This window comes from Alligator sinensis, unplaced genomic scaffold (assembly GCF_000455745.1).
Source record: "Alligator sinensis unplaced genomic scaffold, ASM45574v1 scaffold1164_1, whole genome shotgun sequence".
NCBI classification, from domain to species: Eukaryota; Metazoa; Chordata; order Crocodylia; family Alligatoridae; genus Alligator; species Alligator sinensis.
The window spans coordinates 329,943-354,440 of NW_005842225.1; the positions used below are offsets into that span (position 1 = coordinate 329,943).

The window sequence follows — 24,498 nt, forward strand, 5'->3', positions numbered from 1 at the left end:
GCTTCACCCGAGCGCTCGGGGAGCGAGCGGTTTTCTTTGCTAATTCTTCCCTTTGCAAATTTGCTCTGATCCAGCTGCGCCCCGGGAGCGTTGGAGAGCGGCGGTGGCTCCGAGCTGAGGTGCCGCAAGAGCTGTTGACACACGGGGAACACACTGCTCACGGCTGCTCAGCAAAGTAGCAGGAGTGGATGAAGGCGAACGGTTCCCGGGTGGGAACAAAACTCTTCTGCGTGTCGAGGGACAGGGAAATGGCATGTTTTTTAAGGGTTTCTGCTCATTGTAGCATAACAATACCTTGAGTTCATAGGATCAGAGGACTGTCGGGCTGGAAGGGACCTCACAAGCAGGCAAGATCACCCATCACTAGACTATCCCAGCCAAGGGTGTGCCCAACCAGCTCTTGAAAATGTTCAGGGAGGGAGGTCTAACCACTTTTCTAGGCTGCCTGTTCCAGTGCTTGCCCACCCTCCTGGTCAGAGAGCTCCTCCTCGTTTCCAGCCGAGCACCCGGCAAGCTACAGACTGCTGCTACGAGCTTTCCTCGCAGTCGGCGCCCGGCATTGCTCGCTCTGCCTCTGGCTCGAGGCAGCACCGGAGGATGGAGGCCACCTGCCCTGCACGGGTCAAACGGGGAGGCGGTGAATGCTGTGCCCACGGCTCCCTTTGCATGAGCAGTTATAGAGTCAGAAAATTTGGGTTAGAAGAGAGCTCGGGAGATCACATCGAGTCCAACCCCTTGCTCCAAGCAGGACCAGCCCCAAGTACATCATCCCGGCCAAGGCTTTGTCGAGCCGAGTCTTCGAAAACTTTAAGGACGGGCGCGTGGCAGACGCAGTAGAGGCAGAGCATGGGAAACGAGGCGGCCGTGACCCACTCCCTGCTGAAGCCCCCCGACCCCGTGAGCGGGCTGCACCCAGGCTGTTGAGCAAGGCACGTGGACATGCTTCAATGGATGTTGCCTCCATCCCTTTCCTGGGAGCCTTGGGTTAATGCAAAGAGTCGCCGCTGCGGCGTGGGAGCAGGCACTAGGTGGGCAGGGGTGTCCCTGTGGGGTGCGCTCAGCCTTGGGTGCCTGCCGTGGCCCCGGCAAACCCAGGGAGACCGCGGAGAAACACGCCTGCACAAATATTAGCTCTGGGACGGGGAAGTGCTGGGCACTGGAGAGCCACGGGCCTCGCTTTCCCATCACGGTCCTGCGGCGCTCAGATCACACCTCGCTCGTTGTTCTTCAGGATTTTAATGAGGTTCAAGTAGGGTTTTTTTTCCCTCTGAAATGTAGGTCAGCTGTAATTAGCACGAAGCCTCTACCGCTAGCTTTGCTTTTAATGACGCGCCTCTGGGAAGGTGAGCACCGCGGTCCGTGCAGCGCAGCGCCACGGCCCGATCGCTCCGCCGGCTCGCCCCGCAGACGGGCACGGTCATGCCGCCCGGCCTGCCCCGTCTCTGCTGCGTAGTTAAATGTTCAGCAGCCCCGACCCCGCTCGTAATCGTTCACCGCCTTTGGGTAATGGCTTTTCTTCAGACACGTGGCAGATTATCATATTCCAGTTTTGCTACGGGCCATTATGTCTGAATATTAGTTCAGCTAACTGAGATAAATGGCATTGTCTCTCGCCCCCCCGAACCACTGATTTATGGGAGCTAGGCAGGAGATGTGCTTCTAGGAGATAACGGGCGCATTGTCCGCTCGGCAATGCCGGGTTTATCCTCCGTGGAAAGGCTGTGGGTCTGGCGTGGCCCAGCAGAAAGCCCATATGCCAGCTCTGCCTTCAAAATGGGCCTTCGGTGGACATTTGAATCCATCAGGCTGAAACCTAGCCTGGGTGGATGGCACGAGGAAGCCCCCCGCCGTGGTACAACGCTGTTGAACATGGTGGGACCAGGCTGGTGAGGGGATGGGTTTATTTGGCTCGTTCTTCGTAGCTGCAGAAAAGTTTGGTGCAGAGGTCCTGCAGGCACCGGACACGGGCCAGGGACACAGACGTCCCGAGGGCATGGGAGACGGGGAAACAACCTTGCGCATGGTGTAAACGGGGGGCTGCCTCGGCGGGTCGGAGATGGTCCTGCATCCGACGGAGACCTCCCCACCGGCTGGGCGGATGGATGCCGCCTGCGCGGCATGGGCCGTGCACGTCTGATGCAGGGCTCCGAGGAAGCCGTAGCACTTTGATTCATCCTGCTCATTAAACCAGGTGGAGATGTGTCAGGCACGGCTCCATCAGGGAGCAGGGAGCTTCAAAGGTCTCGCTGGCTTTGAACGGGGCAGGGAGAAATGTCTGGCAAGCGTCGGCCTTGAAGATTAACGAGCTTCAAGGGATGTGGCTCAGGGTAGGGTTGGTTGGTGGGGACGGACCTCTGCCTCCCGCGTTGCGAGATGGGGTGGGTTGGATGCGAGCGGAACAGCTTTCCTCGTGCCTAAGGCCGAGCTCCTTGCGCTGTCGTCTGCTCACTAATCCCTGTTGCAAGGCAGAGCACCAGCCAGAAGCCTGCTTGGGAGCCGCCTTGCAGGTAGGGGCGTTCGGCCCGTCGCATGCATCATTGAGGGAGCTGGCAGGCAGCGTTCTCCAGGCTGTCGTGCTTTGGCTTGTCGGAGACGGAGTGAGTCCGTCGACCCTCTTGCAGCTCTGCACGGGGGTGGTGCTCACCTGCCAGCTGTCCTGGGGCCCCGAAGCATCGTCCACGACAGACAGTCCATGCGAGAGATCGGTGTCCTTGTTCCCCACCCAGGGTCTTTTGCATCGGAGGACCTGAAACCCCATCTCAGCGAGTGCCGCGCGCTCATCTGATGTGACATGATATAGTTGTGGGTGACTGCAGAGACTCCGTGTGTCTGAGCACGATGGCTTTGCCGTCCCTCCCTTGCCTATTTGTCTCTGTCTTCCAGTTGGCAAGATGCTGCCGGCTGCGGCCAATCCATATTAAGTCTCCAGAGGCTCTGTACAGACATCTGTCACCTTGCCTATTTGTCTGGAAAATGCTGGTCCCCTAAGGGTTAATTCCCCTGGCTGTGGTTCAGCATGTGTTCATTTGTGTGTGTCACCGTGGCCCTTTCCCGGAGCCAACTGGGACCCAGTCCAGCTGCGGGCAGAGACTTCTCTCCCATTCATTACGACAGGGAAAGCAGGCGATCCATCTAGCAGGCCCAAAACCCAAAGCAATCGTTTTGGGGGAGAGCTTTGTTCTGGTGCTTTCTCCAGGGTTCAGGTTTCTCGGGGTCAGGAGTAGCCCACGGCCTACCAGGGTGGCATGAGAAGCTGAACATCCAGGTAGCGTCACGTGGGCTAGCAGGCGTACTGGCTGCGGTGTGTGCAGGGGGGGTGCAAGAGAGCCAAGCGTGCAGGGATTACATCGGGACGAGGCTTCAGGAGACCTCGATTTCTTCCCCAGCTCTTGCCGTGGGCTGCGACTTGATGCCGAGCTGCTCCATGACGCCACAACGATACTTAACCTCTCTGCGCCACGGCTCCCCCGGCTCTAGGGATAATAACGCTCGCCTCCCGAAGATTGCGAGGCTTAAATAATGTTTGCCAAGCAATTGGAAAGCGTTGGATGAGCTGTGATTGCTAGTTATATTACAGAAGCCGCCACGGTTCCCACGTCCCGGGCGTGCTGGGAAGAGGCGGCTCCTGCCCCACGGGTGGGAGGAGGAAATGAAGGGTCGGGGTCCCCATCGTACAGATAGGAACCGGGGGCTCGAGGAGGTGAGTATCAGCCAGGGTCACCCCCCACCTGCCTTTTACGTGCTCGTTTTGGCCACACGCAGCAAAACCTCCTGTGGGCTTCGACGTCTGCCGAGCCGGGCTGCTGGGTGCAGGTCAGCAGTGCACCAACAGGCTTCGTTCCAGTGAAACCCGCGCTCTTCAAGAGCCCTTTGGGAACGGTCTTTTTGTAGATCCCAACATACCAATTGCTGCGTTTTCAGGGAAGCTGTAGCAGGGAAGGCCAGGGTGTCTCTCGCAGGCTGCGACGGGCACCCGATGCAAGGGCTGGAGACGATAAAGCCTAGGGACTAGACCCTCCGTCTCCAGCTGGGTGCCAGGCGCTTCCTGTTGGGTCGGGGCGCAGGATGAAGCCCTTTCCTGAATTGGGGCTGGATGAAAGCGCTCTTGTCGGTGATGGGCTGGCAGCGAGCGTCGGGTACGGGTGTGCACGAGGGGAGGGTGGAAAGGAGGCATCGCTCGCAGGCTCTGCCCAACACAAGCTGGAGCAAAATGCCTCTAAAGAAAGGATTTGCAGCAAACGGGACCTGCTTCCCTGAGGCGGCTCTGCCAGGAGAGAAACCCTCTGAAACCGGGGCCTGTGGCAGCGAGGAGTTTCCTCCCAGGTCCCTGTGCACGAGCTGGCATTTGCATTTACAATGAACGTCCTGCACAAACGCCAGGAGCGAGCAACTGGGTCCTGGCTGGGCAGGGGGTGGATGCTTCCCAGCAGCTGGAGAAAGCCCCTGGCTCCCCATCTCCCCCAAATGCCGCCATAGGCTGCTCCTCGTCACCTGGGAAGGTGGCACTGGGGTGGCCCCGCGGGGTGGGCTGTGACCCTTGGAGGAGCCTGCTGGAGCACTGGCCGGCGAATCAAGGCCGCGGCTTCCTCGCCTGCCACGGCTGGCCTGCCGCTATTTGACGGCTCCCCCGGCACGCGGCACTCCGGAGAGGAGCTGTCAAGCCAAGCCTCAGCCCGGCACGGAGACGGCTGCATTCATCGTTCTGCTGAGCTGAGCCCGGCTGCTGCTGCCGGCGCACAGATAATGAGGCTTATTCCCGGGACCTTTGAGTGCGCGCCTTTGAGATACGCAGCGCCCTTGTTAGCGGGTGCAATTCGGCTGCCGAAGCGTATGCACAGAGCAGCGGATTAGGTCTGCGGTGACAGGTGCTGTCTCTCCGCTCCCAGGGGGAGCGAGTGCCGCACGGTTGACAGGAGCCCTCCGCCACATCGAACGGTCCCGCGGAGGCTTGCGTCCCGCTCGCCTGCAGCCCCCAAATCCATGTCGTAGCAGGGCCCGGAGCCCGAGGCCCGCACGCTGCCGGGGGAAAGCGTGCTGGCAGGGTGCTGGACCTAGGGAGTAATCTCCAGCGTGGGTGCGGTGCAATGGCCACGCTGGACGTGAGGCCTCCTGCTATCCTCCTCTGGGCCTTTTGTGCAGCTGTTTGCTAAGAGCAGTGCAAAGGCTGGAGGCATCTGAATGGGAGATGAGGGCTAGGAGGGGGTGGTGGTGGGTATACTCGCATGCCTGCCCAGGGTATTCCCTGCCGCGTGAAGCACCGCTGGAGAGTGAAATTCCCTTGCGGGCATCTTGGGCGACAGCCATGCCAGCTCCCGGCTGCTGGCCTGCAAAGGGACGGCCCGCGGCATCTCCACCACGTTCCCTCGTTGGCCCGTCAACTGGAGACAGCTGACGAGGCCCCGGCTGTGCTGATGGCTTTGTGACGGGGCCCATCTGTCTCCTGGGCACGGGCCTGAGACCGCAGCAGGTTGTGCCACGGACCACCCGGCAGCCATCAGAGGACAGTCATTTTTAACTCGCTTCCCAAACAGGTTGGATGTGAACATGAGCTTCTTGGATGCGAAGCATCACACAGCCCGTTGCTAATGCCTGAGCTCGTTCGGGATGCTTTTCAGGGTCTGGAGCGCTTTTGCTGCGTGCAGAGCTTTCCACCCCGTCCTCCACAGCATCCCGCATCCCTCTACCGCGACATTGCACTGAAGTGCCAATAAAGGTTTTCTTTTCGTCAGGCAATTAGGTGCGTGTGATGGCGTATTCAGCCGGCATCAGGCACCCCTGGCAATTTGTTTAGAGTTGCGATGCTGTTTCGCTGCGTGTCTGTCTGCCGGGTTTTGCAATAATTAAGTTAATTAAAAAAATTAAATTGCCAGCTGGCACAGAGTCAGCGGGGGAGTGGGTGTCAGGAGAGGAGGGCCCAGCCTGGCCTTGGCACCGTGGGCTCAGTGCTCAGCAACCAGGGTCTGCTCCACCTTCCCCCAGAGCAGACTGCATTCATCCACCTTTGCCGGGAGGCAGATTTATGCTCTGTCTGCTTCAGGAGACACAAGTGACCTGCTCTTTGCCCTCGAGCCTTGTTTCTGGTGGCAACCGAGGTGGATAAAGGAGCCGCCAGCTTCCTCGGGACTGTTCCTGTGTGGAAAGGATTTTAAACGAACCGCTGGCATTTTGGGCGAAAGTACTCACAGGTTGGGAAGTGGAGACGAGTGCAATCCCACATCCCAACCCCGGCAGCGTCTGGGTGGAGGTGTTTGAAAACAGGACCCCCACGCACGCAGGCCCACACGTGTGCACACACACATGCAGTATATTTGTGTGTAGTGCACGGTTGTGCACACACTCACTTGTGCTTATTGCCAGGGTTTGCAAGCGTGCATTGTGAATAGGGCGATCTAGGGTGCTTGTGGATTCTGCACCATCTGGGCAGCTCCCCTCAAAGGGCATCCTAGCTACTCCCAAGCGCGCTGTGATGGGTAGAGCCGGTGCCCGTGTCTGGAAGGGAGAGCTCAACTGAGGGCCCTGGGGCAACCCCCCGCTCTTATGCATGCTCCGCTTCTCCTATACTGGACAAAGCTGCCTGGATCAGCTCTTCCTCAACTGGCACCTGCCAGTGTGGGGGCCCCTGCCCTGGAGACTACCGGGGTCTGGATTAAATGGTAGGGATGGTGCAGTAGCCCTGCTCAGCTGCAGCTAGCCCATCTTTCCCCAGGTCAAACCTTCTCCAGCCGTCTAGCCTGGTGACGTGGTACCAGTATTGCTGTGCCCCTAGGATGGAAACCAGAGCCGGGGCGTTGAGAGAAGGTGTGGAGCGAAGGGGAAAGAGAAACCCAAAGGGCACTGGGATGCTTGCTCCAGGGAGCAGCGAAGGGCAGCAGAGGAGGGAAGGAGACGCTGCTGGATTTCAGAGCATCCTCGGTCTCCGGCGCTGGCTGTCGAGGGAGATGGATCACACTTGATGGGAAGCAGGCGATGCCAAGGGTGGACCGACCAGTGCAGCCGCTCCGTGCCCCAGCAGAGAGAGCCTGGCAGGGGCAGGAGATGCTCCATTGATGCAGCTGCAGCGATGGGGTCATCAGGCCCTCGGGTCCTTTCACACGGACCGCCATAGGCCTCCCCTGCCCCCCTTGTCGCACGCCACGTGCACCCTGCAGCTGGGCTGGGACGGCAGCCGCACCCCGGCGAGCTCCGGTCTCCAGGCACGCTCCGATCCCCGCCGGCGAGCACGGGGAGCGTGCACCTCGCCTGCAGCGGCACTAATTAGAGAGCAGCAGCGAGCAGACGTCGCCGGCAAATAACAGCCTCCAATTAGGACAGTGCCGTTCACACCCTAACGAGGCAAATTACAGACACACGCTGGCAGCTAATTAGAGGCAAAGTGGTTGGGAATTGGTGCTGTGCAGGGAGCCACGCTTCCTGGGGGGGGGGGTTGGGGAGGATGGGGGAATAGGGTCCCTTCTGCGATGAACGTGCAATAAGCCGGCCTCGTCTAGCAGCGCACTGTGCCCTCCACGCTGATCTTGGCCTGGGTTTCCATCCCCTTCCCTAGCCGAACTCAGGACTCTCCCTAGCATCATTGCCAGGGCTGCTGGGGTCCAGCTCAGCCCTGCCTTTATCTCGCGCCCCTCCCCTGGAGCCGAGGCCAGAGGTTCTCGCTGCACCGTAATGTCCTGCGTCGACGGAGGATTAGGACCGCACACAGCTGGACACGTCGCTGGGCAGAGACTGGCACGGAAGTGCTTGACGGCATCCCCTGAAGCATGTGGGTGTTGTCTCCTGATCCAGCGCCCGGGTTGAACACAGCCTCCAGCCGCCCGCGAGAGTACAGGAGCAATTTTGCTTCTTCGGAGGGGTGGAGCACGTGACCCAGGAGATGGCCGAGCCATTGAGATCCCGCCGAGTGCTTCTCCTGCCTACCAGAGATCTCCTTGCAGCAGGTTTGTCGGAGGGGGATGATGGAAAGGCATCTGTGCCAGGACCTGTCCCCCCGCTTTCCCATAGCGTGTTAGTGCCCAGACCAAGTCAGGACCAGGACACCATCATGCGAGGTGCAGAGCTGAGCGCTGGCTCCTGCCCCAAAGAGCTTGCGATCAAAGTTACAGGGACAAGGGAGGACGTGGAGTAAAAAAGGGAGGACGTGGGTGACTCTGTGGCTGCATACGAACGAGGCTTTGGAACGGGCTCGGCACAGCCCCGTGTGCTTTACCCCTAGTTCGGGTCTTTCTTGCTGCCTTGAACGCACGTGCACAGAAAGCAGAGGGGCTGGGAACTGCTTAACATAAGCTTGCCCTCAAATCGGCTCCGGTTTAATCTGGGGGAACCGCCCTGCATGCCTTGGCACTTGCCTGCCTGATCTGATGCTGGGGAAGGGGCGTTAAAGCACGGGCTTGTGGCAGCATCGTGGGCAAAGGCATTTGGCAGTGAAGTGGGCAGGGCGGCACTATCGGACTGCCCCGGGCGGGGGCTCGGTGGGCTTTTAACTAACAAAAGGGCTGTAACGGCAGCTGGAGAAACCACGTCTGCGGCTCCTCCGGCTGCGATTGTGCAAGCCATGCTCTCCAGTGCCAGCTCCGTTATTAATAATTCAGGTCACCCACCTGCATTGAATTCGAGCTGAGCTCCCTTCCTCACCATCCGCGCAATGCAGGGCCCCGGCCCTGCGGCTCCCTGGAGCCAGCTCGGATGATTCTGCTGCTGGTGTCGGCATTTAAAGTGTAGCTCGGGCAACACGGGGCGAGCCTCACCGGCGTCGGCGCTGCCCTGGCCCATCGCTTGGGCCAGAATGGCTCATGCAGCCTGTGGGCACCTGGCTGCGAGGTTGGGACCGTGGCACTGCAGCGGGCGGTGATGGGAAACCCCCAAGACTTTGGGGAGATTTGGGCTCTGAGGCCCGTCACTGGGCACGGAGAGCCCAGGGCTCTGCTCCCCTCCCTTTTTGCAGCCGGTGCATGCCCCTCTGGGGCAACGCGCAGGGGCAGGGAGGAGCAGGCGGCCGAGCTGCCTCCGACACCGTGCTCAGCAAGTCCATCTTGGGGTACCCGAGTGCTCGGTGCTGCTGGGCGCTCCGGAGCTCAGTCCTCCGGTCCCATGCATCTCCCCGGAGCTGCCGTCCTTGTCCCTCAGGCCCTAAGCATTGTCCCTCCTCGTCTACATGCATGCACGCGCCCCTCGCTCGCCATTTGCATTGCCGACACGTTCGGCAGCCGCTTAGCATTTGTACGGCAGAGAGACGTCAAGCTGTATTGGGACCCAAGAGAGAACTACCCAAGAAAGGGGCTGAGCTCCTGTTTCCTGCTTCCTTTTGATTTCCTTTGGGTTTGAAAGACCTGCGTGTGCACGCGCATGTGTGTGTATGCATGTGCTTGTGCAACATGTGTGTGTGCATGCATGAGCTTGTGCACACACGCTGTGCTGCTCGCTCAGTCTGCAGCTGGAAGTTACTTTTTCTTCCAAGGGCCTCTCGAGGGACAGTGGATTTATCGTGTCCTCGCCCAGGAGATGTGGTGACAGCACAGGCTAATCGCAGCCCGGCTGTGATGTCGGTAGCTCGGCGCTCTATTCTCACCTCGGCTGTGTGCTGTTTTCTCCTCGGTATGCACTACGCAGTGGGCGCTCTGGATGGCACCGCGGGGGCTGGATGGGCTGCAGAGAATGCAGTGCCACGGTCAGTGCCACGAGCCAGGCGCTCTCGCGGCTGCCACCTCGCACCTCCCGAGCAGCCAATTTGGGCCTCCGGAGTGCAGTCGGCACCATCAGTGCTACTGACACTAATTTGCACCTTCTGGCTGTCTCAGCTGGGAGGCCAATGGGGAATGAATTCCCTTCCCACCCCAGGAGCAGGCTTGGGATGGAAGACAAGTACAGGGAGTGTGTGTGTAAACGTGCCTGTGCCGCACGCTTTGGAGACTAGCAGCACAATGCTCATGCCTGGGGGAGGAGAGGGGGAGCTGAGCAGAACGAGACACGTTTGTGGAGCCGGACACCACGAAACAAAGGGCACCTCTGAAACGCTGTCCTCCCTCCTGGGGTTTGCTGACCTCGCACAGAAGCAAGGGGACTTCTGGCTGCCCGCTTCCGATGAGCCCCTGCAGCCCGTGTGCCAGCAGGGGTGAAAGGCCTGGTGGTCCCGTCCCCTGCCCCTCCTCTAAGCCAGCAAGACGAGAGGCTGATGGTCTCTGTGTTAATGGGATACCTGGACGAGCTCCTTGCTCACAGGCCACTGGCCAAGTGCTTGGGAGCCCTCGTGCTTGCTGCGTGCCGGCCCTTGCTCCGGGGAGAGCTGTGCCAACCTGCCGGCTCCCGTGCTACACCGCGGCTCTGCTCCCCGCATCTCCTGCAGGCGCTAACCCCAACGGCAACACATCTGCAACGCATGAAGCCATGTAAGGACCTGTCATCGGCTGACCGGTGCTTTCCAGCCATCTCCCCACGTGCCCCGTCCCCTCGGATGCTGAAGGCTCCAGAGCTGGAGCCTGCACGGTGTCGCGGCAGGGTACAGAGATGGAGGGATGATGCAGAGGAAGATGCTCTTGTGTGGGAAGGGAATGGCTCCGAAGCCCAGCTAGCAGTGCTGATCCCTGCTATGCCCCCTTTGGCCTGTGCCAGCTCTCCAAAAGGGAGCGGGCATGCAGGGCCGAAGCACCGGCACTGCTGACCTCATGGTTGAGACCGAGGAAGGTCATCCATGCAGGAGGACAGCCCCACCTTGGCCCAGCTGGGCAGGACGCTGGCACGGCATCACCATGCCCGCTTGTCCATCCTGTCTCGGTGCACCGTGGAGCCGGCTCTTGATGCCTTAACTGCTCCCAGAGCTTTCTCCCTCCCTGCCCCCAAAAAGGCTGCCTCCCTTTCAGCTGCAGGCCAGCTCCTATTTATACCAGCCCCTGGGGCTGTGAATCATTCCTGTCCCTCGTTGCGATAGCTGCCGCAAGGGTATTTATAAACTGTGATCAGCCTCCCCGGTGCCGCCTGTATAAATTTAGTGCGTTCGCTGGCTCCTGGACCCCGTCCTCCATGACTGCATGTTTGAAAGAGCCTGAGGCACCTGGTCTCGGGCTCCTCGGACACTAAGGCAGGATCCCGTTGGGGCGGGAGGGCGACTTGGTTCCTGAACAAGAGAAGCAGTAGGCGCTCGGCCTCTTCTCCAGCCGGTCTGAGCGAGGCGAGTCGTTTCCCTGCGCCGCGAGGTTGCTTTAATCATATACATATAAATGTCAAAGGCTGGAAAAGCCGTTTTCAGCTTTCCTCGACTCCAGTGGGAAGACGGATGCACCAGCGTTAGCATCCTCTTGCAAGCAAACACCGCAAGCATCGAAGCCGATGTTGGGTGATCATCACCTCGCTGGGCCAGCTACGTCATCTGGATGCCCAACTCCAGACCCCCGGAGCAAGTTTTATTCTCTGAGCTCAGTCCAGGTGTGCGCTCAAGAGGAGGCAGAGAAAGCACTTCGGAGATGTCCTTAAGGCCAGCTTGAAAAAAATGCAACAAGTACGTCAATGTGGGGGAGTCGATTGCCTTGGACCGCCCCAAATGGAGGAAGAGTCTGCTGCAAGGATCTCACTACTCTGACACCTCGTGATGGCAACAGGAGATGGAAAAGCAGAAGCAGTGTCGCGAACTGGACCAAGACCCAGAGCCACCCGCCCCACGTGGAAACACACGCCCGAGCTGCAACAGAGCCTGTTGATCCCGGATCGGTCTTGTCAGCCATCTTCGGACCCTTGGATAAGATGATGACGGAAGGCAGTCGTCCTTGACCGCAGGGGATTGCTGAAAAAGAAGAAGAAATGTCAATGGGGAAAGGTGTCCGGTCGGGGGAGTGCGACCAACTGGACAGAACTGGGGGTGCAGAGCTCCCCGGGAAAGCCGCCAGGCCCCAAAACGTTGCACCCCGTGATCGTTGTGATGAGCCTAATTGGCTTCCCGGGGTCAGAACAAGCGGGTGTGGCCCTTAGGGCTGTGCACGGAGCTGGTCTGCCCCAGACAGTGGTGTGCGTGTGCGACTGTTTTTGGGTGGCTCTTGCCAAGGTTTCCCAGCTACCGGAGACAAAGGGGAGTGCGTGACACCTGGATGCTAACAGGTAGGGAAGCCCGTCAGCAAACACGAGAGCAGTCTCCTTAAATCCCAGAGAAGCGGGAGAAAGGAAAAAATAGTGCTTTATGCTGTTCATCATCACATATCTGTCTCCAAATCACAGAATCATACAAAATTTGGGTTGGACGGGAGCTCAGGAGGTCGCCTCTAGTCCAACCCCTGCTCCAAGCAGGACCAGCCCCACGTACAGCATCCCAGCCAAGGCTTTGTCTACCCGGGGCTTCAAAACCTCCAAGGATGGAGACTGCACCACCTCTCTGTTCCAGTGCTTCACCACCCTCCTAGTGAGAGTTTTTCCTAATACCCAACCTCAACTTCCCTTGCTGCAGCTGGAGCCCATTGCTCCTTGTCCTGCCATCTGTCCCCACTGAGACCAGCCCAGCTCCCTCCTCTTTGCAGCCCCCCTAAAGGCTGCTATTCAATCCCCCTCGGTTTTTTCTTCACCAGATGCTGCAAGAGACTCTAACCCCCGTCATGGGAAAGGGAGAGAAAAGTAGGGCCTGGCATAAAAACAAGGTTTCAGGAGAAGCAGCAAAGGGCAGGGGTGCAAGCTGGGACAAAGCAATGATTTTTTACAGCAATGCTCTGAAGAAACAAGCGCAGAAGCCCCGTCCCTGCCAGCGCTTGCAAGCTGCGCGCTACGTGCTCTGCCGGGAGACGACTGTTGGGGAGAAACTTGCCCTGTTCTGGTCATCAGCAGATGCCGGCTGGATTGCAGACCTCCGGGCTCCCGCCTGCGAAGGAAGGGGATGGCTGTGAAGCCAACCTGCATGGAGTCTTCCTCGGGGCCAGTCCCCGGGAGGCGGGGGACCGTCAGGGCTGCACTAGAGCCACGCTCCCGCTCCGTGACACCACGGCAGCCTTGCTCCGTCTTTTGCGAGCCGGCTAGTGCGTGTCCCGGGGCGCTTAGCCACGGCTCAGGATGCTGGAGTGATTTGTGCTGCCAGGACTCCTGGCTTGTGGTCCCCGGTTTGCTTGCGCTGATCCGGGAATACTGAAGCCAGCGGAGCTGGGGCTGAGGTCAGGGCTCCATCGTATCCTCCTTTCCGAGCTCTGCGCTGCGCCCAGCCGCGGGGGCACCTCTGGGCACAGCAAGGCGTTTTGTGGCCTTGCAGAGGGCTGGAGCCGCATTGCATGACGAGGAGCGGGCCGTTAGCACGGTGCAGTTGGCCAGCTGCGTGTACACCTCTTATCGGGAAGAGCAGCCAGCCTGGGTAGATTTCCCCCAAGGAAATGCCTGTGCGAATTTGGGAGCTGGCCTCTGCCCCGGGACGTCGCCGTGTTCCCAGTCCTCTCCAGACCCGCAGAGAGCGCTGCATTGTGCCTGGGGGCTTTTCAGCACCCCTGCACCGTGGCTGCTGCTCATTTGATGGGTCTAGCAGGGAGATGAATGGTCTTCCCAGCTCCCTGCCTTGGCTTTCAGTCAGTCTCCAGCCTGGGCTGAGTTTGGTTTCATCTGCCCCATGAGTCCTCCCTGTCGCATCTCAGCTCAGGGGACCCAGAAGGCATCGCCCCCCACCAGCCCCAGGGAACCCCAAAAATTCCTGCTTGATTTTTTTTTTTTTTTTTTTCCTACCTGTTCTCTGCTGAGGTCCCTGCGAATGGGAGGAGAAGGAGAAAGTGGCTTTGCTGGCACGCATGATGCACGGGTACATGCATGCCGGTGATTAGAAGGCAGGTAGCAAACACGCCAGAGGAGGTCTGGGCAGAAAATGTGTAAACGGGCAGTCATTAGGGTAACGCCGTGAGTTGACTCCAGACTTGTTGAAGAGATGCAGCCTGCAGCTTAGTGATTTCTCTCTCCCAGGTGTGTGACCTCAATTAAAGAGAGAAAGGTGAGCACATGCAATTGCTCATCATTAGCATCCTCGAGGGTGGTGCGGGCCGGGCTTGCAGGCAGGGAGAACGAGGATATGGTGCTGAGTGCTTGTGATGTTCTGGATGGATCCACTCCTTTCAAGCAAGCTGCTTTGAGTCCACGGGTGCCAGCTTTTCCTGTATCCTTCCTGAATGGCATGGGGGTATTTCACGAGAGTCTTGGCTTATTGATAGTCCCGCTTGGTCTAACTATTTATATAAAGTCCTGGAGATTTGCGGGAGAGCATCCTCGAGTGGGAAGAAATAAAGAGTGCCTTGATGGAGACACGATTCTCCTTTATGGCATGTCATAGCTCTGATCTGGAGATGGGACTTGTCAGTCCCTGCTCGAGACAGGGCATGGCTTGCAAACGGAAACGCGGGGCTGTCACGGCACCGGAGGTCTGCTCCACCGGAGAACCTGCTTCCATTATAAGCTGTTGCTGGATATTGTGAATGTTAATCACGGCACCTTCGAAGCAGCTGAGCCGAGGTGTCGTGCCTTGAAGGCTTCCCGGTGAAATGTCAGCAGTTGATTCCAGCGGGGAGTGGGGTTTGGGGAGAAGTGTAACGCTCAATTATGCTTGCCGTTGCCGGAGCGCTTCACCTTCTTGCTGCATTTGGAGAGCTGACATTAAGTCAGGATATTACACGACGGTGAAACCTTTCACAATTTGGAGGAAGATGATTTCATTACTAGCCGTATGTTGCAGCCCGGATTCAGATTGGAAGTGCCAAGCGAGGGAATTGGGTTTACGGAGAATGTCTGAATCGTGGTTGTGACAATGACGCCCGCTTGCATCGTCAGAGCAGCATGCAAAGGGAAGACAGCTTTCACCCTCCGCAACCAGATGAGCAAACTCTGTCCAAGTTGGCAAGTGAAGTGCAGACTGGGCCAGGGTTGTGGTTTGAACCCGTGTGTCCCCAGGGACGAGACGGGCCCGCTCTGCAGAGGCCGAAGGGAATGGCTCTGTGACCCACTGAAAAACCTGGTCCTGATGCTCTCCTCCATCCACGTCTTGCAGCCGCTGGTCCTGACTCCTATCTGGAGCAACACACCAGCCCAGCTGCCCCCTCCACACCGTCTCCTTTTCCCCCTAGACCACACACCCAGAGCAGAGATGCACAAGGGGCTGTTACAAGTCAGCAGCCCAGATTTCTACCTTTCAAAGAATGCATGAAAACAGCAGCCCGGGGGCTTCTGCAGCAATCTCTCGAGCCTGGAGAGACCCGGGGGGGTTGTTAATAAATAAGGCGATGAACCCAGGGAGACAGCTGTTCGTGATGGGAAAGGGGGGATTCTGCATGGGGATCTCGCGTGGACTCCCAGGAAGCAAATTTTGGAGGGAGCCCTGCTGTGCCAAAGACGCAGGGCTGGGTCTGAGGGATGGGCAGGACGAAGGTGCGTGGGGGCCAAGTGAAACCGGAGCACCGCTGGTTGGCCAAGTGAGAGCCGGCAGCTCGCAGGCCACCCCGCGTGCAGCCCAGACACGCAGCGTGGATCCACTTCGCTGACCCCGGCACATAAAATATGCGGCTTTAATAAAGAACAACACTTCATCGCGCCGGAGCTGCGGAACCGCTGGCGAGAAGCGAGAGCTTTTGAAATGAATGTTTGATAAGGGACCGAGCCAGCGAAATGAAGGTAGCGGCAGGAGGCACAAAGCAAATGAATCATTAAGAAGCTGGAGGGGACGTACCGTCTGCCCTCCCCAGGGCCAGGGGCAGGTATCTCAGTCACTGGCTGACCCGGGTGTTACCAGCATCTCTCTCCTGTTTGGCAGTGATGGGCTCAGGAGAGCCTGAGCGAGTTGGTGCAAAGTGAGGTCACTTCATTAGTAAATGGGCACCTAGGTTGTGGTGGGTCAGCAGGGAGCACCTCTGCGCCGAGCCACCCACCTCACTGCACCCGACCACCTACCGGGCTTCGAGCATCTCCCTGGGGTGCCTCACGTCCAGCTGATCCCCTTCCTGGAGCTCACCTGCAAGCCTGGGGTCACCGCTGCCACCACCCAGGAGTCTCGGTCTGTCCATGGCCCTGTGCCCCCTGGGATGCACAGGCCTTGCAGACCTTGAGGGTGCTCGACCCACTGCAAGACCTTGGGATATTTCCCGTGGCCTGGAGCCCGAATAGTAGCCTCCCTTAGTCAGCCAGGCATGAAGGCATGCCTCTTATCCCTCTCCCAATGACTCCACCACACTAGGTACAGTGGAGAACTTCAGTACTGGTTAGAGAGGGGGCTTGGCGGAGGACTCGGGATAAGGAGGAGTCACAGAATAACCTTACAGCAATCAGCGTGGCTAGGTAGCCATTGATTATGCATCTGCTGTGCTACAAGCTATATATCTAGATAGGTTTCAAGTAGCTTACTCACAAGCATCGTCCAGAGGCTGGCTGAGCTTTCCTCTGGAGGCAGGCAAGTCGATGTGTGTCCAGTTTCAAGAGAGAGGGAGAGATCCCCCTCTCCCTGTCTGGTCAGTTGTCCCATGCTGTCCAAAGAGGCTCTCCCCCTCCCCTCCTGGGCAGTTTGAGCTTATACAGCCCTTTTGGCATTACCACCCCAGCCAGATGTTGTTGGATGCTAGCCGAAATGCATTGCTGGTTACCTGGAAGAGTGACAGGCGCTCCTGCCCCCGTGCCAGGAGGTCACTGCTAACACAATAGAGAGGTGGACTTACCTGTAGCTTCTCATGGCTGCAGGAGCAAGTTCCCCGTCCCCCGGGAATGTTTCCAGCCTGGGTCATAATTCGGTGCTAAATGAAACAGATGAGGGGGGAGGGCTGCCTGCCCACCGCAGCGACCGCAGCAACCAAAATGACAGACAGGTGATAAAACAATGGCAAGGAAAACCCCGAGAGCAGAGCTTGGGAAGATGCTGAGATGGCATTTTGCCACATAGGCGCTGTGGGAACGCTTGAGACCCCCAAGCCGTGTGTCTGGCACCTCTTACGCCCGACCAGCGGTGATCTCAGGCCGGTCCCTCAGCCTGACACAGTGCACGTGCTTCAAAAGTTGGGGAGACTCCAGGAAATGCCAGACCCCCGCAGAAAGGCAGCGAGGTGCTGAGAGCGACTTGAGTGGGGCTTGCTCTGGAGAGCTGCTTTGGGCAGCGAGCCTTTGGGAACAGCCCGCGAGCGCCTGAGAGTTTATCCCCGGGGGGCGAGGTGGGACCGGCATGTCACGCGGGCGCTCACCAGCTGCAGCGGAGCGAGGCTGGAGCTTTGCAAGATGCTTGCAGCTCGCGCTTCCCGTTGCAGACCCACCCCAAACGGGATGGATGTCTGGGTGGCCCCATGCAAAATCAACTGTAGGCCCCCATTTGATGCCTGCTGGCTCTGGGTCTCCCCCCTTGCTCCCGCGCTCGGTCCCCTGCCCAGCTTCCCTGAAACCCGTGTGGTGCACGCGGCTGCACCAGGACATAGAAGGGCCTGAAGTGGGCCAGCTCCTGGCGTCCTCCCCACCGGCTGGCGCTGTTTTTTAACTCCAAACCCCTTTCCGAGTCAGGCACTGAAGCTTTCTGCTGGGTCCAGCTACTCCGGGGGTGGGGCTTTGTAGTGGCAGGGTTTAAGATTTGCTGGTGCAATGCTGGCAGAGGTCGGGCCAGGAGAGGGAGGTTGATGGGGGAGGCATGACCCCCTCCTGCACCACCCTGTAACATGCAGTCTGTCCCCGTGGCCATCAGGAATCACAGGGTCCTGCTAACGAGCAATCCCCAGTTGAGGCTCTCTCCTCATCCTAGTGCGGTGAGTGTATGCTGAGGGGCTCCAGCCAGGTTTCCCCCCAGTGCTAGCTTGGTCTGAGAAGCACGCTGGGGCAGTGCGTTAGCTCATTGCCCCAATAAACAGTAGCGATGATGCCCCAAGAGCATCCTCGCTCTTTATCATCCAGCTCCGTGCAACCTGGCACACGGGAGCAGGGTGGCACGAGGGGGCAAGCCTGAAGGCAGAGAGCTCACGGGAAGAGCTTGTCTGTGGTCCTTCTCTCATCCTCCCTCTCTTCTCTCTTCCAGAATAAAGTCCTGAACGTGGACGGCGTGAAAGTGAAGCTGCAGGTAAGCGCCCCCCAGGCCTCTGCTCAGATGAATTGTCCCTTGGATGTGGGGGGCCAGCATGGCTGGTGCTGGGGGACGCACAGAGCTTAGCGGGACCCCTCATTTGAAGTTGGCCGCTTAGCTGCCCATGGGCGATGAAGTGGCTGCTAACGGGACTGATTCAGACCCGTTCCTAATGCTGTGTGTACTTGGAGGCAGCCCCGGTGTCAGCTGTTGGTGCAGTTGCCCTGGGGAGGGGGGTGAAACCCTGACCCTAAAACCAAGTCCGCCTGGTCTGGATCCCTGTCTTCCTTGCTTCTACCATCCTGGCTGACTCTGTGCAGACCAGGTGAAACCCCTCCGTTGTGTTACCCGTTCCTCCTCCTGCATAGCTGAACTAGACAGTTTTATTTCCAAGAGCTCGCGAGTTGCTCAGGTCCCCGGGGAACTGGCTGTGTTCCCGACCTCTGCGCTGGCAGCTCAGTCGTGACACTCGCGCTGTCCTCCCCGGCCCGTTGGGACGTGACGCTCTGCAAGCGCATCCCTGCATTACAACCTGATCGATTCAATTAGCGGGTCCTCACCCATCCATCTGGCCCGGGGGGGGGGTTGGATGAGGCATGCACCATGCCACGTGCTCTTTGTCGGACCCAATCATGTCAGCGCGCGGACGTGCCGGGACTGGCGAGGCGCCTCGTTGGCCTCGATGGCGCTTGTCGCTTTCTTTCGAGGATGATCCCGGTGAACGTCCCCCCCTTTGTCACAAATGAGCCGCTCGGCTGGCAGATGGTTGTTAAAATGAAACACGAGTGCCGCTGTCTCGGGGAACCCGCCTGACACTTGATTTTGTATTGATTTCCTGGAAGACTCTGGTCAGGCTGGCAGTCCTCTCCTCGCCTTTCTGAAGGCTGAGCTGTTTCCACTCCTGCGCTGACAGCTCATGCGCTGCCTGGGCCCAAGCTGCCGGGCTTCCCGGCCCCTCCTCGTTTCCTCCAGCGCATCCCATCGATGCCGATGCTTGCCTGGCTGGGCTGCAGCCCCTGGGCACGGCCACGCAGGCTGTCCCAGGGAGCTGGCGATGTGGCATTAAGCACTTTATGCTTCCTTGGCGGCGACTAAGTGAGCCACCGCCTGCCCTCAGCAAGCCAGGGGCAGCAGGCTCCGTGCCCAGTGGGTCTGGGGGAGTATAACTATTTACAGCCCCCATCACTGCTCATATAGAGCAGGGCGCATGGCAGAGCGAGGGGAGACTGCAACTGCCGTATAAACCCACACCTTGCTCTGCGATGTCCCCGTGACTGTGAGCTGAGCCGTTTGCAAGGGGAGCTTGACTGCGCCGAGGTCCCCGTGCGGCTGGTGCACATTGGGGTATGTCTGACGGGCTCTCCTGTGCTTGCCCTTTCCAGTTCTGGGACACGGCCGGGCAAGAGCGGGTTCGCCGCGGCACCCATTCCTACTACTACCGAGACGCCCACGGTAAGAGCAGCTCCGCGGTGCTAGAGGGATGTGTTCCCTGCAAAAGGGGCTGCGAAAGGCTCCAGGATCCTGACCCTGGACAAAGCTGGGCGCTCACTCACTCAGCGCTGGCTGGTTTGGAGGCTGGTGTGCTCCGGTCACCTCCTGTCCTGCATCCCTGTCACTGTGTGGGGTCGGAGCCCAGATACAACCCCCCCCAGGGGCTTTCAGGCTCCATCCTCCGAAGTCACGTGCAAAGGCAGGGATGAAGCCCTTTAGCCCCCAGCTTTGCAGCGAGGTGGGAGGCTGAGGGCAGGGGGCTCTTGGGCCCTTCAAGACCTGCTCCGTCTGTGGTGCCCCGGGGCACGGTCTGCCCAGCAGCCGAACTCTGCTGTGCCCACTACTCCCAGGGGAGCAAGCCGCCCGTGGTGGGACCTCGGAGGGCTTTGTGACTTGGCACGTGGCCCCGGGAGCCGATACCTGCCACGTTTCTAGCAGCGCCCGAGGCCAGCGCTCCTTTCTGGGTCTGCTCCCCAGCTCGTTGCCATGGGAACAGCTGCTTCGCAGGTTTAAAAAATAAAAAATATATAGGCGTTTCTTGTGCGTTGTTACGTCTGGGTCTCTGCAGCATCAGCCCGGCTCTCCAGCACCCCTGCCCCCCACGCCTCCCGCCATCCGCTCTGCATCTCATGGCAACCGGTGCAGAGCCGGCTCTTGCAATGAGATGTCTCCCACGACCGGGAGCCTTCCTGGGGGTGCCGGAGCCCTCCGCACCGCCGTGCTGCCCCTCCTGACCATGCCCAGCGCCAGGAAGCACTGATCACAGCCTCGCTGCATGCGCGCAGAGGAAAGGCAGCGCTGGCCCCGGGGAGCTGCAATGAGGAGCCAGAGGTGGGCTATGGGAAGAGGAGATCTGGACTCTTGCTTAAATAGACGTGCGGCCTCCTGAGAGTCTCCCGCGAGCTCTGGCTGGGCTGTAGGGAACGAAGCCCCTGCGGCAGACACGGCAGGCTGCAAAAGCTGCAAGCCTGCTGGCCCCCCTGGCTGGCTCGGTTGCTTCTGCCATTGAAAATTTGTCCGTCCACGTGCCGTGAGCCGAGAACCCGTGGCTGCGTGCATCTGCCCTGGGTGCGGGCCCTGGCTATGGGGCACGAGGGACCAGAACGGGGCTGGGGGGGCCCTTCTGCGTGTCTGGCTGGGCTGAGCTGTGCTCCCCAGCGTCTTTGGATGCAGGGAGACTTCCGCTGCCGCTCTTCACCCAGACAAACAAGCCTCCATCTGGCTCTTCTCTCCAGAGCTCTCCAGTGTCCCTGGAGAAGTCGGCTTGTCAGCAGCTGTCTCCAAATCTCTTTCCAAGTGGCTGAAGAGCTTGGCCGCTCCCCGGGGGCCCATCTCCAAGGCGGCAGCTTCCCAAGTCACTGGAGCACAGGCGTCCACTGCATGTGTGAGGCTTGATGGAGATGCATTCCTCCCCTTGCCCGCTGCGCGGGCTCCTACAGGGCCGTTCGGGGTTACGTGACTATCAAAGGTCCTGTTTTGGGGACCTCCGAGCCATGCACCACTCGCAGCTGGGCTGGTGTGGGTCACCGCATCCGCTGCAGACTTTTTGCTGTCTCTGGGTGGTTTGGCTCGCATTTTTCCTTGCCGCGAAGACAGCAGCTCAGCTGATGGGAAGAGTTCCTCCGGTCTAGCTGAGCAGGTCAAGTGCAGTGTGAAAACCTCAGGTCCCGAGTCCTTCCTACAGGGATCGGGGCATTAGCTAGAGTCGACTGCACTGACCTACGGCCCATCTCTGCGGCATGTAGTCAGGGTTCAATTGATGGCGCCTGGCTTCAGAGCGCTCCTGTGACGAGGGCATCTTGCTTCTCCGGAGAAGTCGTAGCTGCTGCCTCTCGTTAGAGATCGTCCCCACAAATCTTCGCTCAAAGATATCTGGTTCCCACGGACTAGGAGACATTTCACTGCCTTTGCTAAGCCAGCTCTGACTGCAGCATCTCAGACACCGCAGATAAATAGCTCCTGCCTGCTAATTGCTCTCTGGAACAAAATATTTGTTTTGGGTGTCTGTAAGAGGCGTCTCTTCAGCCGCACAGTGAAGTCTGATGCATGCGGCAATTAAAGACTTGCTTAGCATAAGGAGAAGGCCTCCTCTGACTGGCGCACGGGTGCACACACATCCGTAAGCTTCCTGGAGACTCGGAGCAGTGACTCTTGGCCCTGTTTATTGTCAGGCAGATGCTCGGAGGAAGAGCAGAGCCCAGGAGACCGGTTTTGCTGGACAAGCTGCAGGGTGCCAGCCAGGGTCTGCCTGCATGGATGCACAGACCCTTCCTCAGTGCTGTCATCTACCTGCATGAATGCACAGACCCCTCTTTAGTACCAGCGTCTGCCTGCACGGATGCACAGACCCTTCCTCAGTGCTGGCGTCTACCTGCATGGATGCCCAGACCCCTCTTCAGTGCCGATGGCTGCCTGCATGGATGCACAGACCCTTCCTCAGTGCTGGCGTCTACCTGCATGGATGCCCAGACCCCTCTTCAGTGCCGATGGCTGCCTGCATGGATGCACAGACCCTTCCTCAGTGCTGGCGTCTACCTGCATGGATGCCCAGACCCCTCTTCAGTGCCGATGGCTGCCTGCATGGATGCACAGACCCTTCCTCAGTGCTGGCGTCTACCTGCATGGATGCCCAGACCCCTCTTCAGTGCCGATGGCTGCCTGCATGGATGCACAGACCCTTCCTCAGTGCTGGCGTCTACCTGCATGGATGCCCAGACCCCTCTTCAGTGCCGATGGCTGCCTGCATGGATGCACAGACCCTTCCTCAGTGCTGGCGTCTACCTGCATGGATGCCCAGACCCCTCTTCAGTGCCGATGGCTGCCTGCATGGATGCACAGACCCTTCCTCAGTGCTGGCGTCTACCTGCATGGATGCCCAGACCCCTCTTCAGTGCCGATGGCTGCCTGCATGGATGCACAGACCCTTCCTCAGTGCTGGCGTCTACCTGCATGGATGCCCAGACCCCTCTTCAGTGCCGATGGCTGCCTGCATGGATGCACAGACCCTTCCTCAGTGCTGGCGTCTACCTGCATGGATGCCCAGACCCCTCTTCAGTGCCGATGGCTGCCTGCATGGATGCACAGACCCTTCCTCAGTGCTGGCGTCTACCTGCATGGATGCCCAGACCCCTCTTCAGTGCCGATGGCTGCCTGCATGGATGCACAGACCCTTCCTCAGTGCTGGCGTCTACCTGCATGGATGCCCAGACCCCTCTTCAGTGCCGATGGCTGCCTGCATGGATGCACAGACCCTTCCTCAGTGCTGGCGTCTACCTGCATGGATGCCCAGACCCCTCTTCAGTGCCGATGGCTGCCTGCATGGATGCACAGACCCTTCCTCAGTGCTGGCGTCTACCTGCATGGATGCCCAGACCCCTCTTCAGTGCCGATGGCTGCCTGCATGGATGCACAGACCCTTCCTCAGTGCTGGCGTCTACCTGCATGGATGCCCAGACCCCTCTTCAGTGCCGATGGCTGCCTGCATGGATGCACAGACCCCTCTTTAGTGCCAGGGTCTGCCTGCACGGATGCACAGACCCTTCCTCAGTGCTGGCATCTACCTGCATGGATGCCCAGACCCCTCTTCAGTGCCGATGGCTGCCTGCATGGATGCACAGACCCCTTTTCATTCCCCCCCAGTAGTCTGCCTCCAGGGCACAAGCTCTCTTTGTTCCCAGCTGGGAGGCTCTGTGCTCCAAGGAGGGTTTATGAGGAAGCTGCTTGTCCGCTGGCACAGCCAGACCCAGGAGCCTTCATCCATTTCACCTGTGGGCAACCAGCTTGTGACTTTTCCAGCCCATCAGACAGACGCTGTTGCTCCCCATGTGAGCTCCAGGGACGAGGGCTGTGCCTCGTGCCGTGCTGTGGACCACTGGTGTTGGATGGGGACTCAGGCCACCTCCTAGCATTTCTGTTCTGGCCTCTGCTGCAGGGAGGTGGCATGTGGGGGGCAAGGGCTTGATCATCGAGGGGTCATATATAAATCACAGACTCCTACAGCAGTGGGGCTGGAAGGGAGCTGCAGGGGTCCCATCTAGTCCAACCCCCTTCCTGAGGCAGGATCATCCCTGTCCAAACCATCCTATACAAACCCATCATCTAACCTCTTCAGAAAACTACCATCAACCCTGACGCAACGTAAGACATCACACCCGAACCTGCCCCAGGTAAAGCAGGGGAGCCGCATCGTGACATGCAAGAGCAAAGCTTTGGGCTCTCCGTGCCCCCGAGAGCAGAGCACCCCAGGGGACTAGGCAATCGCTACCTGCATTCACTCTCTTTCTCTCTCCCCACAGCCCTGCTGCTGCTGTACGACGTCGCAAACAAAGCCTCCTTCGACAACATCCAGGTGAGTGCCACCCTCCCGGCCCTGCACCGGACGTGGCTGCTGCTGTGGCAGAAATGCCCCAGTCGGTGCCCCTCTCCAGAGATCTGTCTCAGCCAGCCCGAGAGGCTGCTGTTGAATCTCTCACAGCGGGGATCTCGCTCCTTGTCTGCAGACAAAAGCCTGGCGCCTGGGAGGCGATGCTCTGGTCACCTGGGCAGGGGGGGGAAGACCCGGCCCTGCGCGCGGGCCCAGGTAGCCAGGGATGGTAAGACCATGCTAACTGAAATATAGGAATTTGGCAGAAAGGAATGGGTTTCTACAAAAAAATGGCAACCAGCAAGACTCATACATTTTTAGTATCTTTGCATTATGTTAAGGTCGCAGAGTAATGTTTTAAATGCACTATTTCTGCCAGAAGGAAAACTGATTGCTTTAAACTGCAGTTTTCTCCTGATAACTCTTCACAGTTTTAGCGAGTGAGTAACCTACTCGAGATCCGATCAGATATTTAGCTTCAGTAACTCAGATGCGTGTTGAAACGGCTACCTCAGCCACCCTGGTTTGCTCTATGGGATTCCTTTGATATTCCTGTAAGATTTCTATGATATTGCTCTACCTTTTACCCTGTTTCTGCCCTACCCCTTGTAATCAATAAAGTGCTCCTTTGTGACCGGTGTGG

At 59.0% G+C, this 24,498-nt stretch overlaps 1 protein-coding gene across 1 annotated transcript in view; it reads left to right on the forward strand.

Annotated features, from left to right (window-relative positions):
• The window catches only part of RAB26 (RAB26, member RAS oncogene family), a 95,207-nt gene that overhangs the window by 55,696 nt on the left and 15,013 nt on the right, over positions 1-24,498 (forward strand). The window contains exons 3-5 of the mRNA XM_006027142.3: positions 17,957-17,998; positions 19,384-19,453; positions 23,788-23,840. Of these exons, the coding sequence (XP_006027204.2) occupies positions 17,957-17,998; positions 19,384-19,453; positions 23,788-23,840 (165 nt within the window). The remainder of the gene's footprint in view (positions 1-17,956; positions 17,999-19,383; positions 19,454-23,787; positions 23,841-24,498) is intronic.